Genomic DNA, 26,718 nt, shown 5'->3' on the forward strand with positions numbered 1-26,718 from the left:
TCCTCTATTTTTTTTTTAATCAGGATATGGCATATTACATGTATTGTTCTATACTTTGTTTTTTAATCTTAGAGACTGTTCTATAGAAGAATGCAGAGAACTTAATTCTTTTTATAGCTACATTGATTGTGTGTGGATTTACCATACTTTATTTAACCAGTTCTCCTTTGACAAGAATTTGGCCTGTTTTTTTCCTCTTAGAAACAATGAAGCTTTTTTTTTTTTTTTTTTAACGGCAATTATAGCTATGTTTTCTCCATTTCATAGGTGTCAAAATTGTGTGAGTTAGGTTTGATAAATAAGTTGGACCATCAAACTGGAAGATGCTCTTTTAGGTTGGTACTAATGAAGTTAGTTTTCTTAAGAATTTCAAAAGTGCTACTTAATAATCTATGTCAGTATAATTGGAATAAATTACAACCTCTTAAAGTTACTGCTTTAAAGAAAAACATTGGTTTAGAATATAAATTTGGGGAGTTCCCGTCATGGCGCAGTGGTTAACGAATCCGACTAGGAACCATGAGGTTGCGGGTTCAGTCCCTGCCCTTGCTCAGTGGGTTAACGATCCAGCGTTGCCGTGAGCTGTGGTGTAGGTTGCAGACACGGCTCGGATCCCGCGTTGCTGTGGCTCTGGCATAGGCCGACGGCTACAGCTCCGATTGGACCCCTAGCCTGGGAACCTCCATATGCTGTGGGAGCGGCCCAAAGAAATAGCAAAAAGATCCCCCCCCCAAAAAATAAATAAATAATAAAGAAAGAAAGAAAGAATATAAATTTGGGTATATTTTCAAAAAGGCCTATTGCATTACTTCATAGATGTACCCTGTATAATGAAATTAGAGGTTCAAGCAAGGATAACTAAGAATATCATTATAAGATCTCCCATAAGTAATGGGAGACAGCTCTTATGTGCTAATAAGGTAAACTTAAGGCTTTTCACCCGTTATGTAAATCTGTAAACTATGAGTATCCACAGAGTAAATTTGTGCCCTTATTTTATATCCCAAAATGAACACATGGACCTCAGCAAGAATTAGACTTCCTGTAGGGTTCATCCTCCATAATTGACAGGAGAGAAACTGAAACATCCTAGTGTGAGTGACTTACCTAATTTACACAACAAATTAGTGAACGAGGCAAAACTAGAGCCCAAGTCTAATATACCAGGTTCTGGGGATATCAAGATGAGTAAAAGAAAGTTCCTGCTTTTGAGCTCATGGTGGGGCTGGTGAGGGGAGATGGGAACAATATACACATAAGACTCCATGTCCGAGACATGCTTGTTATGTAGAAGCATGTCCAAGGAGAAAATTTATTTTGCTAAGAAGAGTTGGAGAAAGAATAACAAGGTAAGCCATGATGAATACCTTTTCCAAGAGTGTTTGTGATGGGGAGCATCATAGGAGACAAGTGGGGAGTTTGTTGGGTGCGAAAGTGGTATAGAATTCCTAGCAGAGAAAATATATGCCAAAGCAGAGATTTTTAAACTGCTTGACATAAATAGATTTGGGCAGTGTGGATGGGTAACAGATTGTTTTGGGAAGATGTCAGGACATGAGTTTATATAAATAGATTGGAACTACTATGAATTTTAGTGGGTTTTAACACTGTTCCAGTGCTTGATTCTTCTTCATATATTGCTTAAATTCTTTGCTTTCTTTCTTTCTTTTTTTTTTTTTTAGAGCCGTTCCCGAGGCACATGGAGGTTCCCAGGCTAGGGGTCAAATCAGAGCTGTAGCCTCTGGCCTACACCACAGCCACAGCAATGCCAGATCCGAGCTGCATCTGCGACCTACACCACAGCTAATGTAATGCCAGGTCCTTAACCCACTGAACGAGGCAGGGATCAAACCTGCATCCTCATGGATACTAGTCAGATTTCATTTCCTCTAAGCCACGATGGGAACTCCATAAATTCTTTGTTTTTTAAAGCATTCTTAATCTATAGGTTAAATTTCTATTTATCTTTTTAAAACATTTTGTTTATGCTATTATAAATTATAGTTATCTCCTCTTCATCTGACATAAACAAATCAGTTTAGCAATAATACGTCTCCTATATTCCCTATTTTAACTAATGACATTGTGTGTAACCAAGTCAGCAGTAGTCATTAGAGATAACTTTTCCCTCTTTCTTGTGCCCATGTGGTGGGTTTTTTTTAATTCTATATCCTTAACATTGCATATATTTATTCTATCCCCTTCCTTAACTCCCTATTCTACTGTTTGAATGGAATCGGGACTTCATCATGTCTTGGCCAGACTATTGTAAGAGTATCCAATGGACTACTCCATTGCTACCCGAGTATTCTTCCTAAAACACAAATCTAATTATTTCCTTATAAGATCTTTTAGTGGGTCTCCATTTGAGCTAAACTCCTTGCACATTGTATAGTTTTCTTCCTCTGATACCATTTTTTGCCTTAACAGCTCTACTCAAAATCCTGTGCTTCAGCCCAATCAGACTATTGCAGATATACAAGGCCATGTTAAGCTTCCATGCTTTTGCATATGTTAATTGTTTTGTTTCCAGTGCCTTTCCTCGTTCTTCAGAACTTCTATTCATATTTTTAGATCTGGTTCAGATAACTTTTCCTTCTTTTGACTCATGTAAGTGTAGTTGATTACTCCTTTTCTGAACTGCCACTGTTCCTAGTATGTGTCTCTTCTTGCTTTTATTGTGTTATATTGGTATTTCATTTGCATATCTGTCTCTGACCATGCATAGCTTGAGGGAAAAGACTTAATTTGCCTTTGTTTGAGCAACATTTAATTGCTGGTTTATACTAAAGATCTTTATCATTAAGTATAAGTAATAGATACCTACACAACAGAGTTATTCTAAAGACTTTTCAAAATATGTTCAGTTTAAAAAGTCATGCCTATGTAATAACTAAAGTATACTTTGCTGTAGTGCACAGTTTGGATTAATGGTGTAATAGCCTGAGCTGCACATGGCAGGTTAGTGATGTCCTGGAGGCTGCAACATAGTGTTGCAGATCATAACAAGAGACTTGCCAATTATAAGAAGCCAATCAGTAACATACCCATTGTGCCAAATCTCCTGTATTTATACATTTCAGTAGTTACACTTAAGAATTAAATTGCAATTATACCAAAAAAAACTACACACATTTCACTTCTTAACCCATGTTATGTGAAACACCAAAAAAATATATTCATAAAATGTTGAGGGCTGGATTAAGTCTTATCTCATTTGTAGTGATTGGGGGAGTTTATTCAGAGTTTAGAAATATCATTAATCTGGAGCCAGCCAGTACAAGAGACATTTAGACATGGTAAGAGGTGTTAAGATTTCTATCTTCAACAGTGTTATAATCAGTCCAATAATTTCCAGTAATTGAAGTTAACCTTCTGGCAATCCATGTTCTACTCATGTGTACCTCTTTCTTATATCCTGGCCTAGATACTTTTTCACTAATCTGTTATGGGGTATGAAACTAGAAATAAATGGGCTTTGAGTAAGAATCTAGATTCTTAGACATGGTGATAGTTTTTTTATTACTCAATGAATTTTATTACATTTATAGTTGTACAATGATCATCACAGCCAAATTATAGCATTTCCATCCCACACCCCCAGCACATCCCCCCACCCCCCAACTTGTCTCATTTGGAAACCACAGGTTTTTCAAAATCTGTGAGTCAGTTTCTGTTCTGCAAAGACGTTCATTGTGTCCCTTTTTTATATTCCACATGTAAGTGATAGCGTATGATGTTGGTGTCTCACTGTCTGACTTCACTTAGTGTAATAATTTCTAGGTCCATCCATGTTGCTAAAAATGCCTTTATTTCATTCCTTTTAATGACTGAGTAATATTCCATTGTGTATATGTACCACATCTTCTTGCTCCACTGCTCTGTTGATGGATATTTGGGATGTTTCCATGTCTTAGCTATTGTATATAGTGCTGCGATGAATATTGGAGTACATGTATCTTTTTGAGTCATGGTTTTTCTCTGAATAGATGCCCAGGAGTGGGGTGGCTGAATCAAATGGTAATTCTATTTTCAGTTTTCTGAGGAGTCTCTGCACTGTTTTCCACAGTGGTTGCACCAATTTACATTGCCACCAACAGTGTAATAGGGTTCCCTTTTCTCCATACCCTCTCCAGCATTTACATAGATTCTTTGATGATGGCCATTCTGGCCGGTGTAAGGTGGTACCTCATGGGGGTTTTGATTTGCATTTCTATAATGAGTGATGTTGAACATCTTTTCATGTGTTTTTTTGGCCATCCGTATGTCTTCTTTGGAGAATTGTCTGTTCAGATCTTCTGTCCATTTTTTGATGGGGTTGTTTGTTTTTTTGGTATTGAGATGCAGAAGGTGTTTATAAATTTTGGAGATTGATCCCTTGTCAGTCTCTTCATTTGCAAGTATTTTCTTCCATTCTGTGGGTTGTCTTTTCGTTTTGTTTAGGGGGTGATAGCGGTTAATCAAGAGGATTTTACCTCTAAATTTTTAGAGGTGCATTTTAAAAATTTGGGTAGCAGAAAAGTCATTTTCTGGTTCGGCTAGCTAGTCCTGTGTATTATTGAATAGTTACTAGAGAAGAACTAATTTCCAAAGGTGTAGAGTAGGTCTTATGGCTGTGATTCTTTATTCCAAGTCTTCCTTGAGGAGGTGACACTTCTAGGCTATTATGATACACTGGGATGAAGAGGTGTAGAAAGAAAAAAAAAATGGCATTTAAAGGTGAGAAAGAGTTTAGCCTTTTTCGAGGTAAGTCCAGAGTGGCTGCAGCAAAGTGAACAAGGGAAATCTTCATAAGAAATATGGTTGGGTGTATGGTCAAGAGTCAAATCTTGTTGATTTTTAAACCTGTTAAGATCAATGGGAAACAACTTTTGAAAAGAGGAATGAGATAATTTACATTTTATGAAAATTGTTTTGGCTGTTTACCACAGGAAGATTGGAATTTAAATGTTAAGAGGGAGAACGGGAAGGTTATTAGAGTCTGTGGAGAGATGAAGATAGCTTGGCAGGCTAGGGTGGTGACAAGGGAAATGGGGAAAAGTGGATGGATTTGGGATTTATGTTCAAGGAGAATCAGTAAGGACTTTTTATGTTCCAACAGTATGACTGCTTTTAGTTTCCTCCTATTATGCTATTTCATGTCAGCTGCTGTCTTTCCCCTTTCTAGTTGTGTCCACCAGGCAAACTCCCATTTATCTTTCAAACTAGTTCAGAAGCCGTAACTATCACAGCATCATTTGATTTTAGTTTAATTAGTTTTATTTTAGTCAAACCTAAATTACAGCATTAAGAAGTGAATGAATAATTATGACATGTACTCACTACTCAGAATTTGAGCTCATCCTCAAGAGAAGTGTTCCAAAGTTTTTTTCATATGTTGAGCATAACTGAATTCCTGATCTAAAATCTGTAGGACTGAGTGCCAGTGCTTCACACAAGGAAATGATTATCCTCCAGAGGGCGCACATTGCAAAGTCACTGGTCCCATAAAATTTGTTTTTTGCTAACATCAAACACTCCCCTGCATCTACTGGTCATAGGAAAAATTCATCTCATGTTTATATATGTTTTTGAGCTTCCTAACACTACACTCAATATACTTTCTTTCATGTGCCTTTGGGAGACCGTACAGAATTTTTCTTAAATACCTCCAAAATAGTTTAACTGTATTTGAATTTAGAAATAACTCTGTAATACTGTTCTTTTTGTGCATATTTCCAGGCATTATTCTTAGTTTGACATAAACTTACCCTTTGTAATGATTTGTAGCTAAAGGAAATCTTCTATCTTCCCAGATAATAACTTTTATTACACTAATTTGTGTATATTTTATAATCTCATCATTAAATTGAATATTTGTTTAAACTCTTGTTTATACTGCTTCACAGAATAGTAGTCATACTCCAGTTTTTCTTTCTGCTTTATTGTTTCATAACTAGGAACTGGACTTAAGTAGTGAAAGTCACATGAAACTGTATGAATTCATTTTGTTTCACTTATTTTGATTGTTGCAGGACTAGTAAAGTATGTTAATTACACAGCTGTTGAGTAATAGGGAATGCACATAAAGAAAATATTAATATTAATGTTAATATTTAGCAATAGACTATTTGCCATATATAGATTACCATCCTAGGTAGTTAGACCATGTTAGAATAATGAAATTTAGACTTGGGAAGTAAAGAAAATTAGATTATGGAACTAAAGATAATTAACATTTACATAATAATTTTAAAATAATTGATTTTTTCTCAGGTTCTGTTATCAATGGAAGGTTAACCATTACAAAATTGGAGGTTATTAACCAATATTTCTCTGTAATTTTCTTTGTATTGATTCTATGGAAATTGTAGTTTTGACCTGAAATAAATTATTCTGCAGTAGTTCCAGGACCCCTGGTGGTTGCCTGAAACCAAGGACAGTACCAATCTCTATACATGCTGTGTTTTTTTCCTATACATACATACATATGATAAAATTTAATTTATAAATTAGGCACAGTAATAGATTAATAATAATAACTGATAATAAAAGAATAATCATAACAATATACTGTAATAAAAGTTGTATAATGTGGTCTCTTTCCATAATCAACTTCTTCAACTCTACCAGAAATGTGACAGTGGCTTCACTGGCAAATGTAGCCTCTCATATTTTTCAGTGCCAACTTACTCCTGAATCTCTGTAACCATCCCTTATTTTCAGTAAATGGCTTGGTGTCACTTGTTTCAGGTAATTCCTTGCTGAAAAGTCCACATAGGCTCTTTGTTTTCTGGCATAGCACACCGCCATTGGTCAGAACACATTTTCTGTTCATGTCCTCCACCCTCAAATTTAATGCCTTTTCCATCTTAACTAAGCACTTTCACACACTGTGGCCATAGCTTTTGCAGTTTAAGATCCAACAGCAAAGCTAGCATGAATTTCTTTTTCCTTCACAATTTCATGGGTAGATTAGTTCTTAACCATAGATCTTAGCGAACTCAGCATACATTTTTTTTCTTTCCTTATTAAGTTAGGAGCTTTAACCTTTTCTATTTAAAGAAGCACTTTTTAGGGCCTCTTTTGACATATCTGAATTGCCAGCATCACTCCTCTTGAGCTTTGGGGTGATTATTAGGTAAAATGATGTTGACTCGAACATAAGCACTGAGATACTGGGACAATGATCTGATAATGAGCCTGCTGTTTTAAGTGACTCACAGGTGGGATATGCTGGACAAAGGGATGATTCACATCCAGGTTGGGAGAAAGAGATGGCAGGAGATTTCCGGGGGATTTCTTCATGCTGCTCAGAAAGGCTTGCAACTTAAAACGTATGAATTGTTTCTGGAGCTTTCCAGATCTCAGTTGATGCAGACAACTGATACCACAAAAAGTGAAACTCCAAATAAAGGGAGACTACTATATTCTGCTATCTACTTGATTTTAGCCTTTCTCCTTGTTATTTAAATAGTTGTTTATTTTACCTGTGTATTTAAGGTATTTTGTTTTTTATACTGTGTAGTTTTTATCGTAACAGTATTCACATTTTAGCAATATGTGGGTTTTGTTTTGTTTTTACATTTTAATATCTCTTTCTAACACAGGAATACTCTGAAGATAGTAACTCTGAGCCAAATGTGGATTTGGAAAATCAGTACTATAATTCCAAAGCATTAAAAGAAGATGACCCAAAAGCAGCACTAAGCAGTTTTCAAAAGGTTTGTATTTTTTCTGGTTGATTCTATAACTTTTATTTTTCTAAATGATGTCATAAATCAAGTAAATTCCATGTGATTTTGTTTCAGAAATATATTTGGATACATGGTGATATCATATAAAGTAAGTTTGTATTATGCAACATAAGCAAATATTTCAGAAGGGCTATTCCTTTGTATTTTCAAATCAAGTTATCTATAGAGCAAGGCCGTTGTCCAGAAAAACTAGTACGGTTCTGGTGGAAAGAAAATCAACATGTTAGTCAATAGTTATTATCCCTGCAATCTTATTTCCTGTTTTAGTGACAAATCACACAGGTGTGGTTTCATTGCTAAAAAGTTTGATTTCTGGAGTTTACACTGTGGCACAGTGAATTAATGACATGGCTTGTCTCTGGAAGGTACTGGTTTGATCGGCCCAGCACAGTGAGTTGAGGATCCAGCTTTGCAGCTGTGGCATGGGTTGCAGCTCTGACTTGGATTTTATCCTGGCCTGAGAACTTCCATATGCCGCGGAGGTGGCCAAAAAAGTGGGGGAAATGTGATTTCTTTACTACTGATAAATTTTGGGGTTATTCTTGCCCAAAATTATTCAGAGGAATAAAAGTACTCTGGGGACTGTGTAATAATCAAGAAGTAGTTCTTATTTAATTTTTGCTGAAAGATCTTCAAAATAAGATCTCTTATCCTTAAGTAAGCATTTTAAGACTGGTTTTTTTTTTTTTAAGTGTTTTAAAAATGACATTGAGAAATAAGAGTGCTTGGGACTGTTTTTCATATGATGTAAAATTAAAAAAGTAGACATTGGATGTATTAGAAAAGAACAGTATTAAGTTATACTAAAAATTTCTTCTTTTTTTAGGTTTTGGAACTTGAAGGTGAAAAAGGAGAATGGGGATTCAAAGCACTGAAACAAATGATTAAGATTAACTTCAAGTTGGTAAGATTTGTTTTGAGAGGAATTAAACTGATAATGAAATTATATAGTTAAAAACTTCATGGCAGCAAAATGGCATTATATCTACTTCTCTCATATAATTCTGTTGATGTGTTTCCATATTTAGCCTACTTTTTATTTGTGAGTACAGCAATACTAAATTTTAAAAAATTCTTCATAGAATACAAAATTTTCTGTTTAAGAAGACTTTTCTTTTAGATATTTGGACAGTATTTGGTTGCATGATTAGTAGAGTGACTCTTCTCCAAACTATCAGTGTTTATTTGGGGGCGTTCTCAAGTTCTACTTTTTATTACAGGGAGTTGCTTGTCCATTTATTAGGGCCAAAACCTTAGCGTTATTCATGGCTCCTCTTCTTCTCCCACCTCACAAATAATCTATTGGTAAATCTAGGTGGCCTTATATATCTTTAGGAAACATCAGTATATTTTATAATTTAGAAGGCTGTGTAAGCACCAGGTATCTCAGGATAGAGATTTGACTGAATAGTTATGGTGAGATTAAGGGCCCAATGTTCAACTCCTAAGAGTCTTTGATTTAAAGTAATACCAAGAGACCTTATTGAAATCTGCTATCTTAACAAACTAGTAGTGGTTTACTTTTTGAGCCCATTTAAACGTACCCCACCTGTAAGATTTGATTTTACCATTTTACCTTGAGGCAAAATGGGAAGCAAGTAAAAGGAAAGAATTACTTATATTTTGTGTTATTTTGCCTACCTTCTTTCTCTGCCTTTTTCTTGCTCTAGTAACATCTCTGAGTAAGTTACAGTTTACAAAAGTTATCACTTCATTCCTGTCCCTCTTGTTTTCCAGTTAGATTCACAGTAGGGCTCGTGTTATTCTAGTAGTTTGGGGTTTTGTTATCAACTACTCAGTGTGTTCACCATTGCAGATTTAAAAAACAAAACAAAACAAAAAAGCAGTTAACCTAATTGTCCCTCAGTCTTTAATTACAGTAACATAAGTTTTGAAAAAATAGCTTTGAAGTTATTATAGCATAAGGAAATGAAGTCAAACTAACTTTTTACTAAAATCCTATTTAATTATCAAAATAAAATCTTGAAGTTGGAACAGTCATATTTCTGATTTCCATTTTGCCAGGAGATATGTTCTGTAACATGAATTTTAGCAGCTCACTGAGAGCATGTTACCTATTATTTACCCCTACACGGTACTGGCGTACTTAAAAACAAAAGTAGTTTGGTATATGTTGCTAAAGCTTTTCCATGTTCTGTTAATTTTTTTTTTCCCACCTACTCCTGCTGCTTTCTTTTTTATAATTCACTTCTTCCTTAGAAGATTTCACAGAGTCTTCTCATGTTTTTTTCCTTGTCCTTCATGCTATATACCAGGGGAGAACATAGTCATAAGCAGGAAAATTACAGTAACATTAGTTTATTCTTCACCCTAATAAATAACACATGTTCTGCTAGTCAAGAAAGCATTATATCTGCCATTGCTCCATCTTTGTGATTGAAAGTAGAGTAGAGCACAATAAAAAGAGAGATTAAGAGCATTTGGAGATTATGGGGAATTTAAGTGCTGGAAATTTCACTAGTAGTCTTTTATTTCCTCAGATCTTTCATGTTTCCTGTAATGCAAATAGTCCTGCAAGGAATAGCAATAGTAGTTCCATCTACTATTGAGTGAGCATTAGGTGGGAGGACTTTTCTCCTTTTTAGGGGTGGGGAGGACTTTACTTAATAGTGGAATAAGAAGAGATTCTTTAGTGGGCTTGAAGAGATTCTTTCACTTAAGATTTTAATGGAAGAGCCTGACAATAATAGGGGGAGAAGAAATAAGTAACTACTTTTAGAGAGCTTCCTAGTCTCTGAATATTTTCGTAGTCTTTATGATTTAAATCTATGTGTTTGTTCTGTAGTGAGGAACAATATCTGAAATTTGGAAAATCTGTAAGTTGTAACTTTTTTAAGCTTTATAAATTTGGTTCATGTGTCTGAGTAATCGAGTGACTTCAAATTTAAGCTAAAACATTTGTAGTGTTTCATACATAGTTCCTCTGTAATTGAAAACTTTATTTTTCAATTAGGTAGTAATATGTACTATAAACATCATGTACATTCCTTAGTACATAAATATGTACCTGGTAATGTGTTTTTTTTTTCCTCACAGACAAACTTTCCAGAAATGATGAACAGATATAAGCAACTATTGACCTATATTCGGAGTGCAGTCACAAGAAATTATTCTGAAAAATCCATTAATTCTATTCTTGATTATATCTCTACTTCTAAACAGGTTAGATTCTGTTTTTCCCTCTTGGTACTTATCAGTGTGTTTCTTGTTTATACAAAGGGCATTGTTCTCTCTCTCTCTTTTTTTTAAAGCCTAAAGGTTCTATTTAAGCAGTTATGCTAGTTTTTACTTTTAGTGTGCTTTAAAAATAATACACGTACTACTCAGCCATAAAAAAGAATGACATAATGCCATTTGCAGCAACATGGATGGAGCTAGAGAATCTCATCCTGAGTGAAATGAGCCAGAAAGACAAAGACAAATACCATATGATATCACTTATAACTGGAATCTAATATCCAGCACAAAGGAACATCTCCTTAGAAAAGAAAATCATGGACTTGGAGAAGAGACTTGTGGCTGCCTGGTGGGAGGGATCGGGAGCTTGGGCTTATCAGACACAACTTAGAATAGATTTACAAGGAGATCCTGCTGAATAGTATTGAGAACTTTGTCTAGATACTCATGTTGCAACAGAAGAAAGGCTGGGGGAAAAATGTAATTGTAATGTATACATGTAAGGATAACCTGACCCCCTTGCTGTACAGTGGGAAAAAATAATAATAATAATAATATACGCTACTTGATTATAGTACTAATGACATAATATTAAAAAGTAATAACCCTAGCTTAATCTCTTTAAACAATATCCTCAGATCGAACATAATCTGCACACAACTTTTGCAGGCTTATATTAGACTCCCATATAGTTACTATCACAATTCTATCTAATAAACTCCTCAATACTTCAGCTAAACATCCTGAGCTGTTAATACTTAACAGTGAGTCCTAGGTGGTTTGTGTAGATTTGATTCAATAAGGATCCTTGGGAGGAGAGCCTGTACTCATACAATTAATAATTAGCATTACTCATTAGGTGTTCAGTGCTATCTCTGTGCTTCTACAGAGAATAGGTAGATGGTGAAAGGAAGGGCTGAATAAAGGAACTACAGTGGGCATGTGGAATGTTAGTGCTTTCATTATTCTAGTTTTTATTTCTGTGCCTGCGGCATTCGGAAGTTCCTGGGCCAGGGATCAAACCTGCACTACAGCAGTGATACCACCAGATCCTTAACCTGCTAGGCCACCAGAGAACTAATTTTTGATTATTATGAAAAGCAGAGATGATTATGTTACTTACCATTTCTTAGAACACTTGATAATTTTTGTACTCAAAAAATGTTCATCTCAAAATCAGCCTCTTTTGATCTGTCTTTTCTACTAGATGTCATTTTTATTTATTGAGGCAGTTTTTACTCTTTATATCTAAAATATACATAATGGAAATAGAGGAAGATAAACTTATTTTTACTTAGAACATTAGCAGCTAATGGCATTAATTCTAGAATTCTTAATATCGGGTCTTCTTTTAATCAGTTAAGTCTCTTTATTTATTTTTTTAAAGAGGCTTTTCTTAAGTGAAAAAATGTTTTCTGAGTTTTACCAATGCATCATCAAAACATTTTTGTACATTATTTATAAATGTTGGGAGGAATAAGTAATTTTAAAACTTGAAGATTGTGTGTTGCTTTGTGCTATTATGTAAGCTTTATTGTCTTTTGAAAGTAAGTATAGATATTGGTTGGCCAGAACTTAACTTATTTACTTTGACATCAGTCATGAATAAATAGGCAGCCTTTTCTGACAGTCTCAACCTTTCCTATTCTCATGGCCTTCTTACCTCTTGATCCTGTTAAGTAGAGACCTCGAGAATCAGGTATTCAAACAAAGGCGGGGCCAGAAGTGGTGGGGACAAGGGAACTTATCATAATTCAAACAAAGAGCAATTTCCATTAAAAAAAAAAGCCATACTCAGACATATGAACTGATGGTGTTAGACACAGCTAAAATTGTGCAAGACATTGTCCCTCCATTCATCTCCAACAGTTTACAGTAACTTAAAAGTTTATAGCCCAGTTAATTGATGAGTCACATTTATAGAACAATTTTTGAGGGAGGAGGCTTATTCTTTCTTAGCAGCTTGCTTAGGGTTTGCCACATAATAGGTACCAAATGAGAGTTGAGCAAATAAGATATACACTGATAACAACCATACTATTTCTATGTGCATGTTATTTACCTCTATTTATATAGAGTGAGTTACTAGTTTGGAAAGGACAAACCTATACTAGTAGGACATTAGACATTTTCTGGCTTTTATTTTTTAAAACTTGTATAAAAACACATTTTGTCACTTTCTGTAAATTTGATCTGTACTTTACTAAGGTATTGTTGATTTTGTGGACTGTCACAGACATTCAGTAAGATACAGATAGTGTATCTTAGTGTATATTAAAGTTCAAAGATGCACTTTTAGTTTGTTCAAATTAACTTTATTAACAGGTACAAATTTGCTGTTTACAATTATAGAATTCTGATTTTTTATGTCAGATGGATTTACTGCAGGAATTCTATGAAACAACACTGGAAGCTTTGAAAGATGCTAAGAATGACAGACTGTGGTTTAAGACAAATACAAAGGTAACAATTACAATTACTTTTTTTTCTTCTGAAGAGTTTATCCTTGATAAACTCTGCTAAAGATGCAAGCCTTCTCCTGTTGAAATCTTTTAATTTTAATAACTTTATTTTTTTTACAGCTGGGGAAGTTATATTTAGAACGAGAGGAATATGGAAAACTTCAAAAAATTTTACGCCAGTTACATCAGTCCTGCCAGGTAGCATTCCTTTATTTTTCCTTAATATTGCTTCATAGTAAAAAAGCATAAGAAAAAATTGTATTTGAAACATTGCTTAGGGATATTTTTGTTCAAGCATTGTCCCAAAAATAAAATTGGGAAAGTAAGTTACCAAAAAGCTTATTTTTTCTGAGTATTACATTTATTCCTCTTTTAATCTTAATTTCAGTCCTTATTTTTGTAGAATGAAACACAGGTATCAGTAAACTAACAGATGAGTCATTAATGCTAAGAATAAGCCTTTCGGGAGTTCCCATCGTGGCTCAGTGGTTAACAAATCCGACTAGGAACCGTGGGGTTGCAGGTTCGATCCCTGGCCTCGCTCAGTGAGTTAAGGATCCGGCATTGCCATGAGCTGTGGTATAGGTCACAGACGCGGCTCGGATCCCACGTTGCTGTGGCTCTGGTGTAGGCCGGTGGCTACAGCTCTGATTTGACCCCTAGCCTGGGAACCTCCGTATTCCGTGGGAGCGGCCTAAGAAATGGCAAAAAAAAAAAAAAAAAAGAATAAGCCTTTCATATTTAGTTATGTACCTATGAAAATTGGAAAGAATCTTACGGGTATAGTTCCAATTGTGGCTTAGCAGTTACAAACCTGACTTGTATCCATGAGCATACGGGTTTGATCCCTGGCTTCACTCAGTGGGTAAAGGATCTGGCATTGCTGTCACTTGTAGTGTAGGTCTGAGACACGGCCCTGATCTGGGGTCGCTGTGGCTGTGACGTAGGCCAGAAGCTGCAGCTCCAATTCAACCCCTCTCCTGGGAAGTTCCATATGCCCACAGGTGTGGCCCTAAAAAGAAAAATTAAAAAGATAGTTTATATTCTAGCTTTCATATATGAATCCTATATAACAACATTGTCCAATAGAACTTCATGTGATGCTAGAAACATTCTGTATCTGTGCTCTCCAGTGTAGTAGCATCAGCTATGTGTCATCAAGCGCTTGAAATGTGGCCAGTATGATGGAGGTACTGAGTTTTTAATTTAATTTAAATTCATATAGCCACATGGTCTAGACAGTACACGTCTATAACTTTCTAAATAGAACCTGTCATTTTGTATTTCCTTTTTCGTCTTGATCAATAAGTTACTTGATAGTAGTTTAAATATTATGTAGAAATACCGTTTTAAATATTTTTAAGCTCTTTCAATGCCCTCTAATTATATGTTATTTATGTGAATGGGGGAAAAGTTGATCAGAATAGTGTTCTAAATTATCTGCAGATTTTCATTTAATAGTTTTACCATTTTTTAGTTTTTAAAAACAAAGTGTTTCTATTTCATAATTGTTTTGCCTTATAATGCAGATCAATAATTTATAGATTGTTTCTTATCTACACATTCTTTAGGAAAGCTTAGCCTGATGCATAAGCAGCTGTGTTCATTTCCATATGAAATGGAAATGGTAGAGAAGCCATTTCTGAATGAAAGAAGTTCTTTCATTGTATACATAAGGAATATGAAAAAGCCCTCTGGAGAGGTTTTTCCTGGTTTATTTTGGAAGATAAGGAAAATGCTATCTGGATTGTAAATAACATCAGAGTATATACAAGAGATGCATGGTCATCTAAATGTACAGATTTTCTTGCATATCATAGTTTTTAGTCTTACTGTGACTTATTAGTACTAAACAGAAGTTTTAAGTTGGATGGCCAAATAAGTAATTAATTTTGGCTTTGTGTATGGCATTGCTTGATATTTATGGTTATCTGAAAAAAATTCTATTGTTCCTGGCCTGTGTTTCGTTGGTTGTTGGTCATCTTTCAAAGTCAAACTGAAATGTCACCACTTTTGTTATTCCTTTAACAAATCCCAAGAGAGTGAGTCCTTTCTCTTCCATTCTTGGCACTTGGTTCATGCTTCAATTAGAATCATTATCATTTATATTATAATTTTATCTGTTGACAGTTTGGTCTTCTAAGTTGTGAACACTTTGAGACCAAGAATATTGGTTTATTTAACTTTGTATTTCCCCAAGGTAGACCCAGTGCCTGGCACTAGGAAGGCATGTGGGAAGTGCTTTTGACTGAATGAGTGATCTAATGTTCTTGTGAAGATTTGGGGAAAACCATAAATAATCTAAATAAAAAACATTACAGAGAGTTCCCTAGTGGCTCCATGGGTTAAGGATCAAGCATTGTCACTGACGCATCTTGGGTTGCTGCTGTGGCATGGGTTTTATCCCTGGCCTGGAAACTTGCACATGCTGTGAGTATGGCCAAAAAAATGAAGAAAAAATTACACAACTTTTATACATTAAAAAAAATACTTTTGGCCGTTGAAGTTCATGTTCTTTGTAATCTTTGTTCCAATTAAAAATTGTAATGCATTTTCCAACAGAATTAGTATTATAAATGTAAGGTTCTCAGGCTAAATCAAATAAAAATAACTAGATTGACTCTGAGTTCTATCTTGACTAAATGTTCATTATCTATTTTCCTAGACTGATGATGGTGAAGATGACCTGAAAAAAGGCACACAGTTATTAGAAATATATGCTTTGGAAATTCAAATGTACACAGCACAGAAAAATAACAAAAAACTTAAAGCACTCTATGAACAGTCACTTCACATCAAGTCTGCCATCCCTCATCCACTGATCATGGGAGTCATCAGAGGCAAGTTTGGTTTGGAGAGTGTGTGGGGAGTGTCATGTGAAGATACCAGGGTGTCCTTGCATAGGACTGAATGACTATAAAGGTTGTTTCTGTTTTAGTGAAAATAACAAAGTAGCAAAGTTGATGAAATGATGAAGTCTTAGAAAGGAGTGAGGATGAGTTTTTGTCATTGTACAATTTACATTAGTAAAGATATTAATAGAAAATTCACCCATCAGAAGTTCTATTCTGGAATTGTAAAGATAGATAGATAGATAAATTACTTTTGAAAGTTCCTGTCGTCATGCAGCAGAAATGAATCTGACTAGGAACCATGAGGTTGCAGGTTTGATCCCTGGCCTCACTCAGTGGGTTAAGGATCTGCATTGCCGTGAGCTGTGGTATAGGTCACAGATGTGGCTCGGATCTGATGTTACTGTGCCTGTGACATAGGCTGGCAGCTGTAGCTCCAGTGGGACCCGCTGGCCTGGGAACCTCCATATGCCGTGGGTGCAGACCTAAAAAGCAAAAAAAAAAATTGCCTTCTACTTCAACTGAGAACAAAGATTTTCAAATGCTTGTTTGGGTGACGTTTAATGAAGAGCTTGCTTTTTTAGAATTAAAGTGTGTCCCTTTTAGATCTTTTAGGAGCTAGTACTCTTGAAGTTTTAGAATTAAAAAGACTAGAAGACACCGAAATAGTTTTTGATTCTATAAAGTGGTCAATCTGTAATAACAGAATTGAAAACGCTTCTTCTATTTTCTTTATAGAATGTGGTGGTAAAATGCACTTGAGAGAAGGTGAATTTGAAAAGGCACACACTGATTTTTTTGAAGCCTTCAAGAATTATGATGAATCAGGAAGTCCAAGACGAACCACTTGCTTAAAATACTTGGTTTTAGCAAATATGCTAATGAAATCGGGAATAAACCCATTTGATTCACAGGAGGTATGTTTGTGCTCTGGTTGTTAATTTCTATCAGCTCTTGTGGAAATAAACATTCTTTGTACATATATGTATTTAATTTTTCTTCCTTTTTTTTCTAACTGTGTTTAGGCCAAACCTTACAAAAATGATCCAGAAATTCTAGCAATGACGAATTTAGTAAGGTAAGATTTTATATTTCAATTAAGATACTTTCCTTAAAGCAGTGAATAAAGGAGAAAGAAGAGAGAACTTTTCAGAATTCAGTTAATTCTCAATGTTTACTCTCTTGTATTTTGGCTTGAAGTACACCAAAGTTTGTGAAATTTTTGAAGTTTTTTTATACTGTTTTTGTTAGTCACAAGATTTTATAAATATTCACTGCTTTTTTTTGTTTTGTTTTGTTTTGTTTTGGGGGGGTGGGGGTTGGCTTTTTAGGGCTGCACCTGCAGCATATAGAAGTTTCCAGGCTAGGGGTCAAATCAGAGCTGCAGCTGCTGGCCTATAACACTGCCACAGCAACATGGGATCTAAGTATCTTAGCCCACTGAGCATGGCCAGGGGTCAAACCCACATCTTCATGAATGCTCATTGGGTTTGTAACCCACTGAGCTCAGTGGGAACTCCCATTTATTGCTCTTTTTTAATCTTATGTCTATGTGTATGTGTTCATGTACGTGTATAAACGCATGCTATTTTTTTCAGCAGAAAGCCAGAGGTTTTAAAACAATTTCACAATATTAGAATTATCTGCTTTAATTCAAAATGAGATTACAAATTGGTTGAAATAAGTCAAGAATTTTCAGGGAGTTTCTGTCCTGTCTCAGTGGTAATGAGCCTGACTAGTATCCATGAGGTTTGGGTTTGATCCCTGGCCTCACTCAGCAGGTTAAAGATCTGGCATTTGGATGAGCTGTGGTGAAGGTCACAGATACAGCTCAGATCCTGTGTTGCTGTTGCTGTTGCTGTTGCTGTGGTGTAGGCTGGCAGCTGAAGCTCTGATTCATCCCCTAGCCTGGGAACTTCCTATGCCACAGCGCAGCCCTAAAAAGCAAAAAAAAAGAATTTTCAATAAGACAGCTTCTTTACTTATGTATCTTCTTAATTGACATGATAAAACCCTACTTTAATTAAATTTGCTCAGGAAATTTTCTAAGATGAGAAGCAGCAGAGGGGTTATACTGGTAAGAAATCTAAAGATTTATTGTTGGCTTCTATGGTAAAAGATACAACTGACTGCAAAACTTGCTATGATCAATTAATATTAAAATTGATATTAAAAAGTATGAGAAACTTAACTAGGTTTCAAGTCCATTGTTTTAGGTTTATACAGCTGAGTTTACTAAGACAGGAAGAATAGTTAGGGACATAGGACAGGGTTGGGGTTTTTTGGTTTGTTTTCAGATATAGGTGGATAATTTAGATGACATTGTGTTAATATTCTTTTTTTTTTATTTAGAAGAGTACTATTAGGCTATAAATTATGAGTCACCTAAATTGCAACATTAGAAAATAAATTTTGTTTTTTTATTTTAGTTATGAAAAGTGATTTCACCATCCTCAATACAGTTTACTCTGTCTACATTTGGCCACATTAACTAAGAGATGATTTGATTAGAGGTTAACTTTATAATACTTTGAAAATATTTGTTTATTAAGTTAAATTGCTAAGAAACAGTTTAACTTTTTAATAAGAAATACTGAAGGAGGAGTTCCTGTCATGGCTCAGTGGTTAACAAATCCGACTAGGAACCAGGAGGTTGCAGGTTCTATCCTTGGCCTCACTCGGTGGGTTAAGGATCCGGCAGTGCCCTGAGCTGTGGTGTAGGTCGCAGACACAGCTCGGATCCCGCCTTGCTGTAGCTGTGGTGTAGGCTGGTAGCTACAGCTCCGATTAGACCCCTAGCCTGGGAACCTCCATATGCTGCAGGTATGGCCCTAGAAAAGGCAAAAAGACCAAAAAAAAAAAAGAGAAAGAAATACTGAAGGGAAGTTTTGCCCTAAACATTAGTATTTTGTTCAAATTAAAGTGGGTAAGTGGGAGTTCCCATTGTGGCTCAGCAGAAACAAACCTGACTAGTAACCGTGAGGATGTGGGTTTGATCCCTGGCCTCATTCAGTGGGTTAAGGATCCACTGTTGCTACCAGCTGTGGTGTCAGTCACAGATGTGGCTTAGGTTCTGCGTTGCTGTGGCTGTAATATAAAATTTGGGTAAATGGATTAAAGGATTGATTTATCAGACTTTTTTTTTTTTTTTTTGCTTTTTATGGCTGCACCCACAGCATATGGAGGTTCCCAGGCTAGGGGTCAAATTAGAGCTTCAGCTGCTGGCCTACACCACGACCACAGCAACACAGCATCTGAGCTGTGTCTGTGACCTAAATCACACCTCATGGCAATGCTGGATCCTTAACCCACTGAGCAAGATCAGGGATTGAACCTGCATCCTCATGGATACTAGTTGGTTTCATATCCACTGCGCCACAACAGAAACTCTTATCAGACCTTTAAAAAGGAATTACTAGGAGTTCCCATTGTGGCTCAGCAGGTTATGAACCCAACTGCAATCCGTGAGAATGTGGGTTTAACCCCTGGCCTAGTGGGTTAAGGATCCAGCATTGCAACAATCTGCAGTGTAGGTTGCAGATGTAGCTCAGATCCCACATTGCTGTGGCTGTGGTATAGGCTGGCACCTGCAGCTCCAGTTCCACCTCTAGCCTGGTAACTATCATATGCAACAAGTGCAGCCCTTAAAAAAAAAATTTTTTTTAAAGCAATGACTATATTTTAATATGTATTATAATCCAGTGAAGCCTCTATATAGAAACTTAGAAACTTATGTAATGATAAATTTTGACTCAGAGTGGTCTATCGTGTCCTACATTTTGTGTAAGATTTTTTTAAGCCATTTAAATAATGGAAGAATGTCTCTTGGATAAAATATATGTGTGTGCAAGTGTTTTCACCATATATCTTCCTGTAGTGTATTACAATAATGTATTTGGGATAGGTAAGAAAAGTAATGCATCCTAATTTTATCTTCCTAGTCAGTTGCCAGCAGACTAGAGGAAAATAATTCCTGTTGAAGCACTTGAATCACCTGCCCCTAACATGAAGTTACATTGCGACCCAACAGATGGAAGCACAGCAGAGGGCATACAGATTGGCTGATGATATGTCTTACATATAAAGCAGACATTGGTGCCATATCCAGAAGGTTGGCTTCTTCCTTCTCAGCACCTTTAGCAATCCCCTTAGTGCCTTCAAGAGTAGATAGTAGATACCTTAGAGAATCATGAACATAAATCAGCCTTTGGCCTTCTGCAGCAGTCTCCATCGTATGTGTGTGCAATTTGGCACTAATTATCTGCCACCAATGTTTCTGCTATATAACTCAGTGGAATTTTAAGACTAGAGAGAATTGAGAATCACATGATCTGTTTAAGAAGTTTTGGCAGTTGCTGGTATCTTTCTAGAAGATAAAGATTGGGAAGCTGCATTTCTGAATAATAATCTTCAAAGAGGATATACTGTCCTATATCCAAACTCCTCGATACAGTAGTATGCGTGAATCCTGATTTCTTAGGGAGTAAAAATACACAATTTAACTTGAAAGCAGTAAGCATTAAATGGCTATTAAACTGTTGTCAGTTCTTAACAGTACTGATTTTAAGGGTTTTTTTTTTTTTGCTTTTTAGATTTTGAGATTTTAATTGATTATGTATAAATATAAGATAAAACCCCAGAAGATTTATTTAATCTTTCATTTATAAAACCAAAAGCATTAAAAAAGGAAATTCATTTTGTTTTCAGAAGAATATGTGTGAAGTGTTTCCAATTTTCATTACTGAAATTGTAATTTCGATTTTTGCATATGAAAATGAGAAACGAGCTTTAGATTATCTGATTTAATATATGATCTCTTTATGTTTGACAAAAGTATGCTTTTCTTTTTCTGTTAGTGCCTATCAGAATAATGACATCACTGAATTTGAAAAGATTCTTAAAACCAATCATAGCAACATCATGGATGATCCTTTCATAAGGGAACACATTGAAGGTATATTCTTTCTGCTAACTGAATTCTGTTACTTTGCCACTGACAGACAGTGCTTCTTAATGGAGCTATATGGAATTAAACTTTTTTTTTCTCTTTATTGCACAGTGTGGAAATATTTCTAAGTGCTGTCATGGAATAAGATACTCCTTAAAATTATAAAGCTGTTTTAAAGAAATCATTAGCCAATTTCATGTTATTAATATAATCAAGTTCTTATATCCACTTAAAGTGGCTATCCCTTTTACCTTTTATTCTAATTTAGATATTGTTGCACATTTATTACTGGTGCTTAGGTTCAAAGTTAAATTTTAGGATTTATTTTTGACAACAAAAGCTTTGAAAACAGCCTATTATAGATAATGCTGAGGTGCATTTACTTTGAAAAGGTAACATTGTACTAACAAATATATGAGATTTTTAATAAGTACTGGTTAACAAGGACAAAAATTATCCCTTTGTTTTGAGCCTTTTATACCTCCAGTGTGCCCACCAGTTAAGGAGCTGTTTGATAGGTTTTAATAATCAACTCATTCAAATAATTAAATCCTAGATGCATTAGGGAAATCTGAAGAATACTTTGAAAGTAATTTCGTTTTTTTTGTTGTTGCTCACCTTCCTTTCTCTTTCATTTAACAGACGTTTTAAGTTTTTATTTGAACTTAGAATGATACTGTTCTTTGTGGGTATAGAAAAATGTAGAAGCCTAATGCATAAATTCCTGTCTAGGTTTTGTTTTGTTTTGTTTTTTGTAAGGACAATTCTACATAAACTGGGAAAAATGATTATAAAATCATTGTGTAAAATGTACTGTAGGTTTTGAGAGAGCATAAGATAAGGAACTTGGTTGTCGTAAATTAGAGCTTCTTGAACCATGTTAACTGTGGAGGAAATGATTAGCAGTGAAGTGGTATTAAGAAGGCAAGAGGATATTTTGGTAGCATCACCACATGAGCAAAATCAGGGAGCTGGGAACAAAAAATTAGAGGAGAGACAGTCTCTAAACGTACTATGCATCTGTTGAACACAAATGTTTTCAAACACAAATACTTTATGTCCTCACCAGACAGAAAGAGGTATTTTGGCGAGATAAATGATATAGTTAATTAATATGATTTAGAAGTACATAGTGATTCATAGAGATATACAAACTATTAAATACAAATGTGTTATTTTAATTTTTTGTCTTTCAGAGCTTTTGAGAAACATCAGAACACAAGTGCTTATAAAATTAATTAAGCCTTACACAAGAATACATATTCCTTTTATTTCTAAGGTATTCATGGATTTCAGTATTTATAATTTGTAGTTATAAATGCAGTATACCCATCTTCTGTTTAAAAGAGTGATTTTTGGTAATGTTTTGTAGTACATTTTGAAAATACAGTATAACTTAAAAGTTTTTACTTTTAATATGAATGTTCCTGTGTTTTTCTTGGCATAAATTGAGTTAAAAAGTAAGGAATAATTAAATTTTGTTTTAAAAATTCTTTTAGCCTCAGAGAAAATTGTAGAGCAAGTAGTGGCTGAACTATATAACTGATATAGAGTTAACCCCAACCACAATAATGGTACCACAGTATATGGTAGAAATATACTTTAAAAGTTAAATATACTTTAAAAGTTAAAGCTAAATTTTATCAGATGTGTTTTTTCAGAAATATTTTAAAGTGATATTGAAATTTGTTTTAAATTTTCTCTCAGTGGTAGAAATGAGTTTAAAATCAGAATAAGTATTTGTATAAAATCATGAAGTCTTTAGAAAAGTGAATTAGTAAATTATAATGAGTTTTTTGTCTTAGGAGTTAAACATAGATGTAGCTGATGTGGAGAGCTTGCTGGTACAGTGCATATTGGATAAGTAAGTATTTGTCTATTTTTTTACCACAAAACTTTTAGGACATAAAGTTTGAATAATGATGGCAAAGGTAACAATTGAATTCTTGATTTTTCACTTAAAAAAAAAATACCCTCTGACTGTGGTTTTCTACTGAAAGAGATAATATGTATGTAATGGCCTTTTATAAAGGAATGAACATATTAAGCACATGGTCTCTGAAAAAGTTCTAAATGATTTTCAAAAGGTTTCTCAGTCAGTATATGACCCATACACAGCTGGAGAATTATTTAATGAATAGCATTTTTTTTGTTTTTAAAATGTAAGGTATGGTATATAATAGTTTGAAATTTTGGAGTTCCTTTTGTGGCTCAGCAGGTTAAGAACCCAATTAGTATCCATGAGGGTGTGGGTTTGATCCCTGGCCTCTCTTGGTGGGTTTAAGGATATGGTGTTGGTACAGGCTGCAGCGTAGGTCGCAGATTGTGGCTTGGATCTGGTGTTGCCATGGCTGGGGCGTAGGCCAAAACGGCTATGGCTCTGATTAAACCGCTAGCCTGGGAACTTGCATATGCCTCAAGTATGGCCCTCAGAAGACACACAGAAAAAGAAAATAAATCTTTCTTAAAATCAGTATGTTATTTAGAGCTTCAGAAGTTACATTTGCTTTTGATTTATTGGATGAGTGTATGCCTGTTCATTCTTTCAGTGAAATTATTGAAAGGTAGCTGATGTCTGACTTCTGTCTAGAGTTTGAATAAGGTAATGAATGTTACAGTGAGTGTTGAACTCAGTCATTCAATGTAGGCAGCATTTTTTTTTCTTTTGCATTTACTAATTTTGTGAGTATTTTATGAAGTCCAGAAGATATGCTTGGTGAAAATGGTTTGTAGACATGTCTTATTTATTTATTTCCAGCACTATTCATGGCCGAATTGATCAAGTCAACCAACTCCTTGAATTGGATCATCAGAAGAGGGGTGGTGCCCGATATACTGCACTAGATAAATGGACCAACCAACTAAATTCTCTCAACCAGGCTGTAGTCAGCAAACTGGCTTAACAGAGAACAAGCTTTTACATACGTACTTAAGGCAACAGTGCAGAGATGTAATCCTTAAAAGAACTGGGAATGGCAAAACTACTGTCGGTTGATGTGTCCTGAAAATTATTGGAGTTATGGCAGAAGTGCTTTTTTTGATCAACTGGTTTGTGTTTTGCTGCTGCATTTATCCCAAGAAAAACAGCTTTAATCTCCAGAAGAAAACCAAAATGCCATGGGATTTATGCTGTATCTTGCCCTAAAACATACAACATCATAGTAATTTGTCATGGGCAACATGACCAGAGAGAAGATTTTTGTCATGATTTTAAATACACTGACATGCTACTGTTGGTTAAATTTAAACATGTTTTACCTGCAGAAATTCTCTCACAAATAACCTGCAATAACTTGAAATGCATACCCTTTTGAACACTTCCTTTTCTCATGTATAAATTAAAACGTTTGCTGCATTTTGCAAAATGTCAATTCTCCAAAAATGTGTCCGTATATTTCTGTACCTGCAGTGTAGTAAAGGTTTAGATGAAACCCCATAATTATAGTGGCATACTGTCACTTAGGTTTCAAGCAGCAAAATAAACAGTGCAGCTCAGAAATTGTAGTTTGGTTCTTGATGTGTTTTTATTACATTTGGGGTTTTTGTTTTGTTTTTTAGTACCTTAGAAACATCAAATTATTTCATCTTCAGTTAATGATATAAAAAGCCTGAGAGCAAATAAGTTGGTTATTTGCTTTCAAGGTTTTAAAAGTAGTCTTTATTGATAAAAGTTCCTAGTTTCTAACAAAACACTTGCATAGTACTTACTTTGACAGTGAGGCTTTAAAGGAATAAAATTCTTTTTTTTAGAATGATATTCCTTTTTAAAAGATTCTAACTCAGAATGTTCACTTTAAACAAGTATGCCAGAACATAGACAGCTAAGTGAATGTTACCCTGCATAACGATCATGCTGGAAAACTATTTCCTAATTCCAGCAGTCTACCGTTGCTCAAAACCTCTTGGGTTTTGCTCTTTTAGAATTGCATTCAGAGCTAATTTAAGTCACACACTATTAACTTTATAATTACATATTGTTAAAAAAAAACATTACCTATCTTGATTGTTTTATTGTTATCATTATTTGGTACCAAACGACTTTGGACTGTTTCCAAAAATTAAATCTATCTTTTAGGTAATAGTGGAAGTATGCACCTAGCTTTGAAGGCAATCCAAAAAGAGTTTTAAAGGTATTTTGAGCAGTGGTAGCATAGTTAGGAGAATGAACTGTGGCCTTCCAAGGTGACTACCTTAATGGAGACGCAGCTCATTTGAATGTATTGAGTTTTGGATGTATGTTTCATTTAAAAAAAACAGTTCACATTATTTTATAGTGTCAAAAGGAAGAACTAAGATTAAGGTAATTTCTTTGTTTTTTTCTATTGCTTGTTATTATGTAAAAAGAAGAGAGTGGCAGTTCAGAAGGAAGACTGTTGTAACTGAAGAATGACAACCAAGAATTTTTGGTCATTAAATCAGATTTTATAAACAGTGGAAGGAGCATGGACTTAAAACAAGGCATGCTTATTTGGTTTTGTCAAATTTTTTGAAAATATGTGATATATATTTATACTAAAACTATATAATCATTACATTTAGGAGAGCAATCAGTTAATGTCTTTAGCAGATTAATGCAGTATTAAATACAGGTGCAACTTGAAAATTGTAGAAAATTTGAAAGAAAATGATAGACAAAATTAATGTCTCTGGTAGGGAATAAAAAACTAAGATATTATAAAAATCATGTGTATTTCTTCTCTTTTGCATAAATCATTTGTGGAAAATGTGCTAAAAAATTTTTTTACAGGAATAATAACAATTAGGACTTATTTTTCAACATAATTTGGAGACCGTTGTTACCCAAATAAAAATGACGAGTTTCTGTGCCAGTACTCAGTATGTATGCATGTGATATAACTGTGGAAAAAAGGTCTTGCTTTTGTCTGAATTGATGGAATTAGAATTCAAAGGATTTGAATGACATGATTTAACCCTTACCCTCCAAGCTCTTGGAATGCCCAGTTCTCTGAGGTATCTTTGCTGCTGCAGTGGTGCATCTTCCATTTTCTAGATGAAAAGAAAGCATGCACTTGTTTGTTTTTTGGGGGAGTAAGCTAGGCTAAATATCTAATAATATCCAAAGTTATACCTTAATCTTAAATTGTATGTATTGAATAGGCTTTGCTTAGTATTCCCTAGAGATTTGTTCTTTTTTTAAGTCAGTTGCCACATTTGTTCTTGAACACAGGTTTTTGATAAACTTTTTTTTAATAAATGCCCTTTGAGCATTTCCCTTTTTTTCCTTTGAGCATTTTCTGTTTTTTATGCAGCAAATCTTAGAAGTGAAATCTTAAGAGACTGCTTATCAAAATATAACTAAAAATAGATTGGCAAATTCTTAACTTTTTTATACATTTTTTAAATTAAAGTATAGTTGATTTACAGTATTGTGCTAATATCTGTTGTATAGCAGTGTGACCCAGTCATACGTATATATACCTTCCTTTTCTTATCACATTCTTATTTAAATTGCTGATTAAATCTCTCTCTCTTCTATGAAAACTGCAGTAACAAGTAGTTTA

The 26,718-nt window shown here is 34.7% G+C and overlaps 1 protein-coding gene across 2 annotated transcripts in view; it reads left to right on the forward strand.

Moving 5' to 3' along the window:
- Nucleotides 1–24,700, forward strand: part of COPS2 (COP9 signalosome subunit 2) — a 31,395-nt gene extending 6,695 nt beyond the window's left edge. Inside the window, exons 2-13 of one of the 2 annotated variants that reach the window (XM_047766400.1) lie at nucleotides 7,590–7,703; nucleotides 8,563–8,640; nucleotides 10,794–10,919; nucleotides 13,287–13,397; nucleotides 13,517–13,594; nucleotides 16,062–16,236; nucleotides 16,987–17,165; nucleotides 17,274–17,326; nucleotides 21,105–21,202; nucleotides 22,393–22,475; nucleotides 23,002–23,060; nucleotides 23,955–24,700. In XM_047766400.1, the coding sequence (XP_047622356.1) occupies nucleotides 7,590–7,703; nucleotides 8,563–8,640; nucleotides 10,794–10,919; nucleotides 13,287–13,397; nucleotides 13,517–13,594; nucleotides 16,062–16,236; nucleotides 16,987–17,165; nucleotides 17,274–17,326; nucleotides 21,105–21,202; nucleotides 22,393–22,475; nucleotides 23,002–23,060; nucleotides 23,955–24,099 (1,299 nt within the window). In that variant the 3' untranslated portion in view covers nucleotides 24,100–24,700. The remainder of the gene's footprint in view (nucleotides 1–7,589; nucleotides 7,704–8,562; nucleotides 8,641–10,793; nucleotides 10,920–13,286; nucleotides 13,398–13,516; nucleotides 13,595–16,061; nucleotides 16,237–16,986; nucleotides 17,166–17,273; nucleotides 17,327–21,104; nucleotides 21,203–22,392; nucleotides 22,476–23,001; nucleotides 23,061–23,954) is intronic. The other variant, XM_047766401.1, reaches the window with a different exon arrangement.
- Nucleotides 24,701–26,718: the final 2,018 nt, after the last annotated feature.

This window comes from Phacochoerus africanus, chromosome 2, assembly GCF_016906955.1.
Source record: "Phacochoerus africanus isolate WHEZ1 chromosome 2, ROS_Pafr_v1, whole genome shotgun sequence".
In the NCBI taxonomy this organism is placed as follows: domain Eukaryota; kingdom Metazoa; phylum Chordata; class Mammalia; order Artiodactyla; family Suidae; genus Phacochoerus; species Phacochoerus africanus.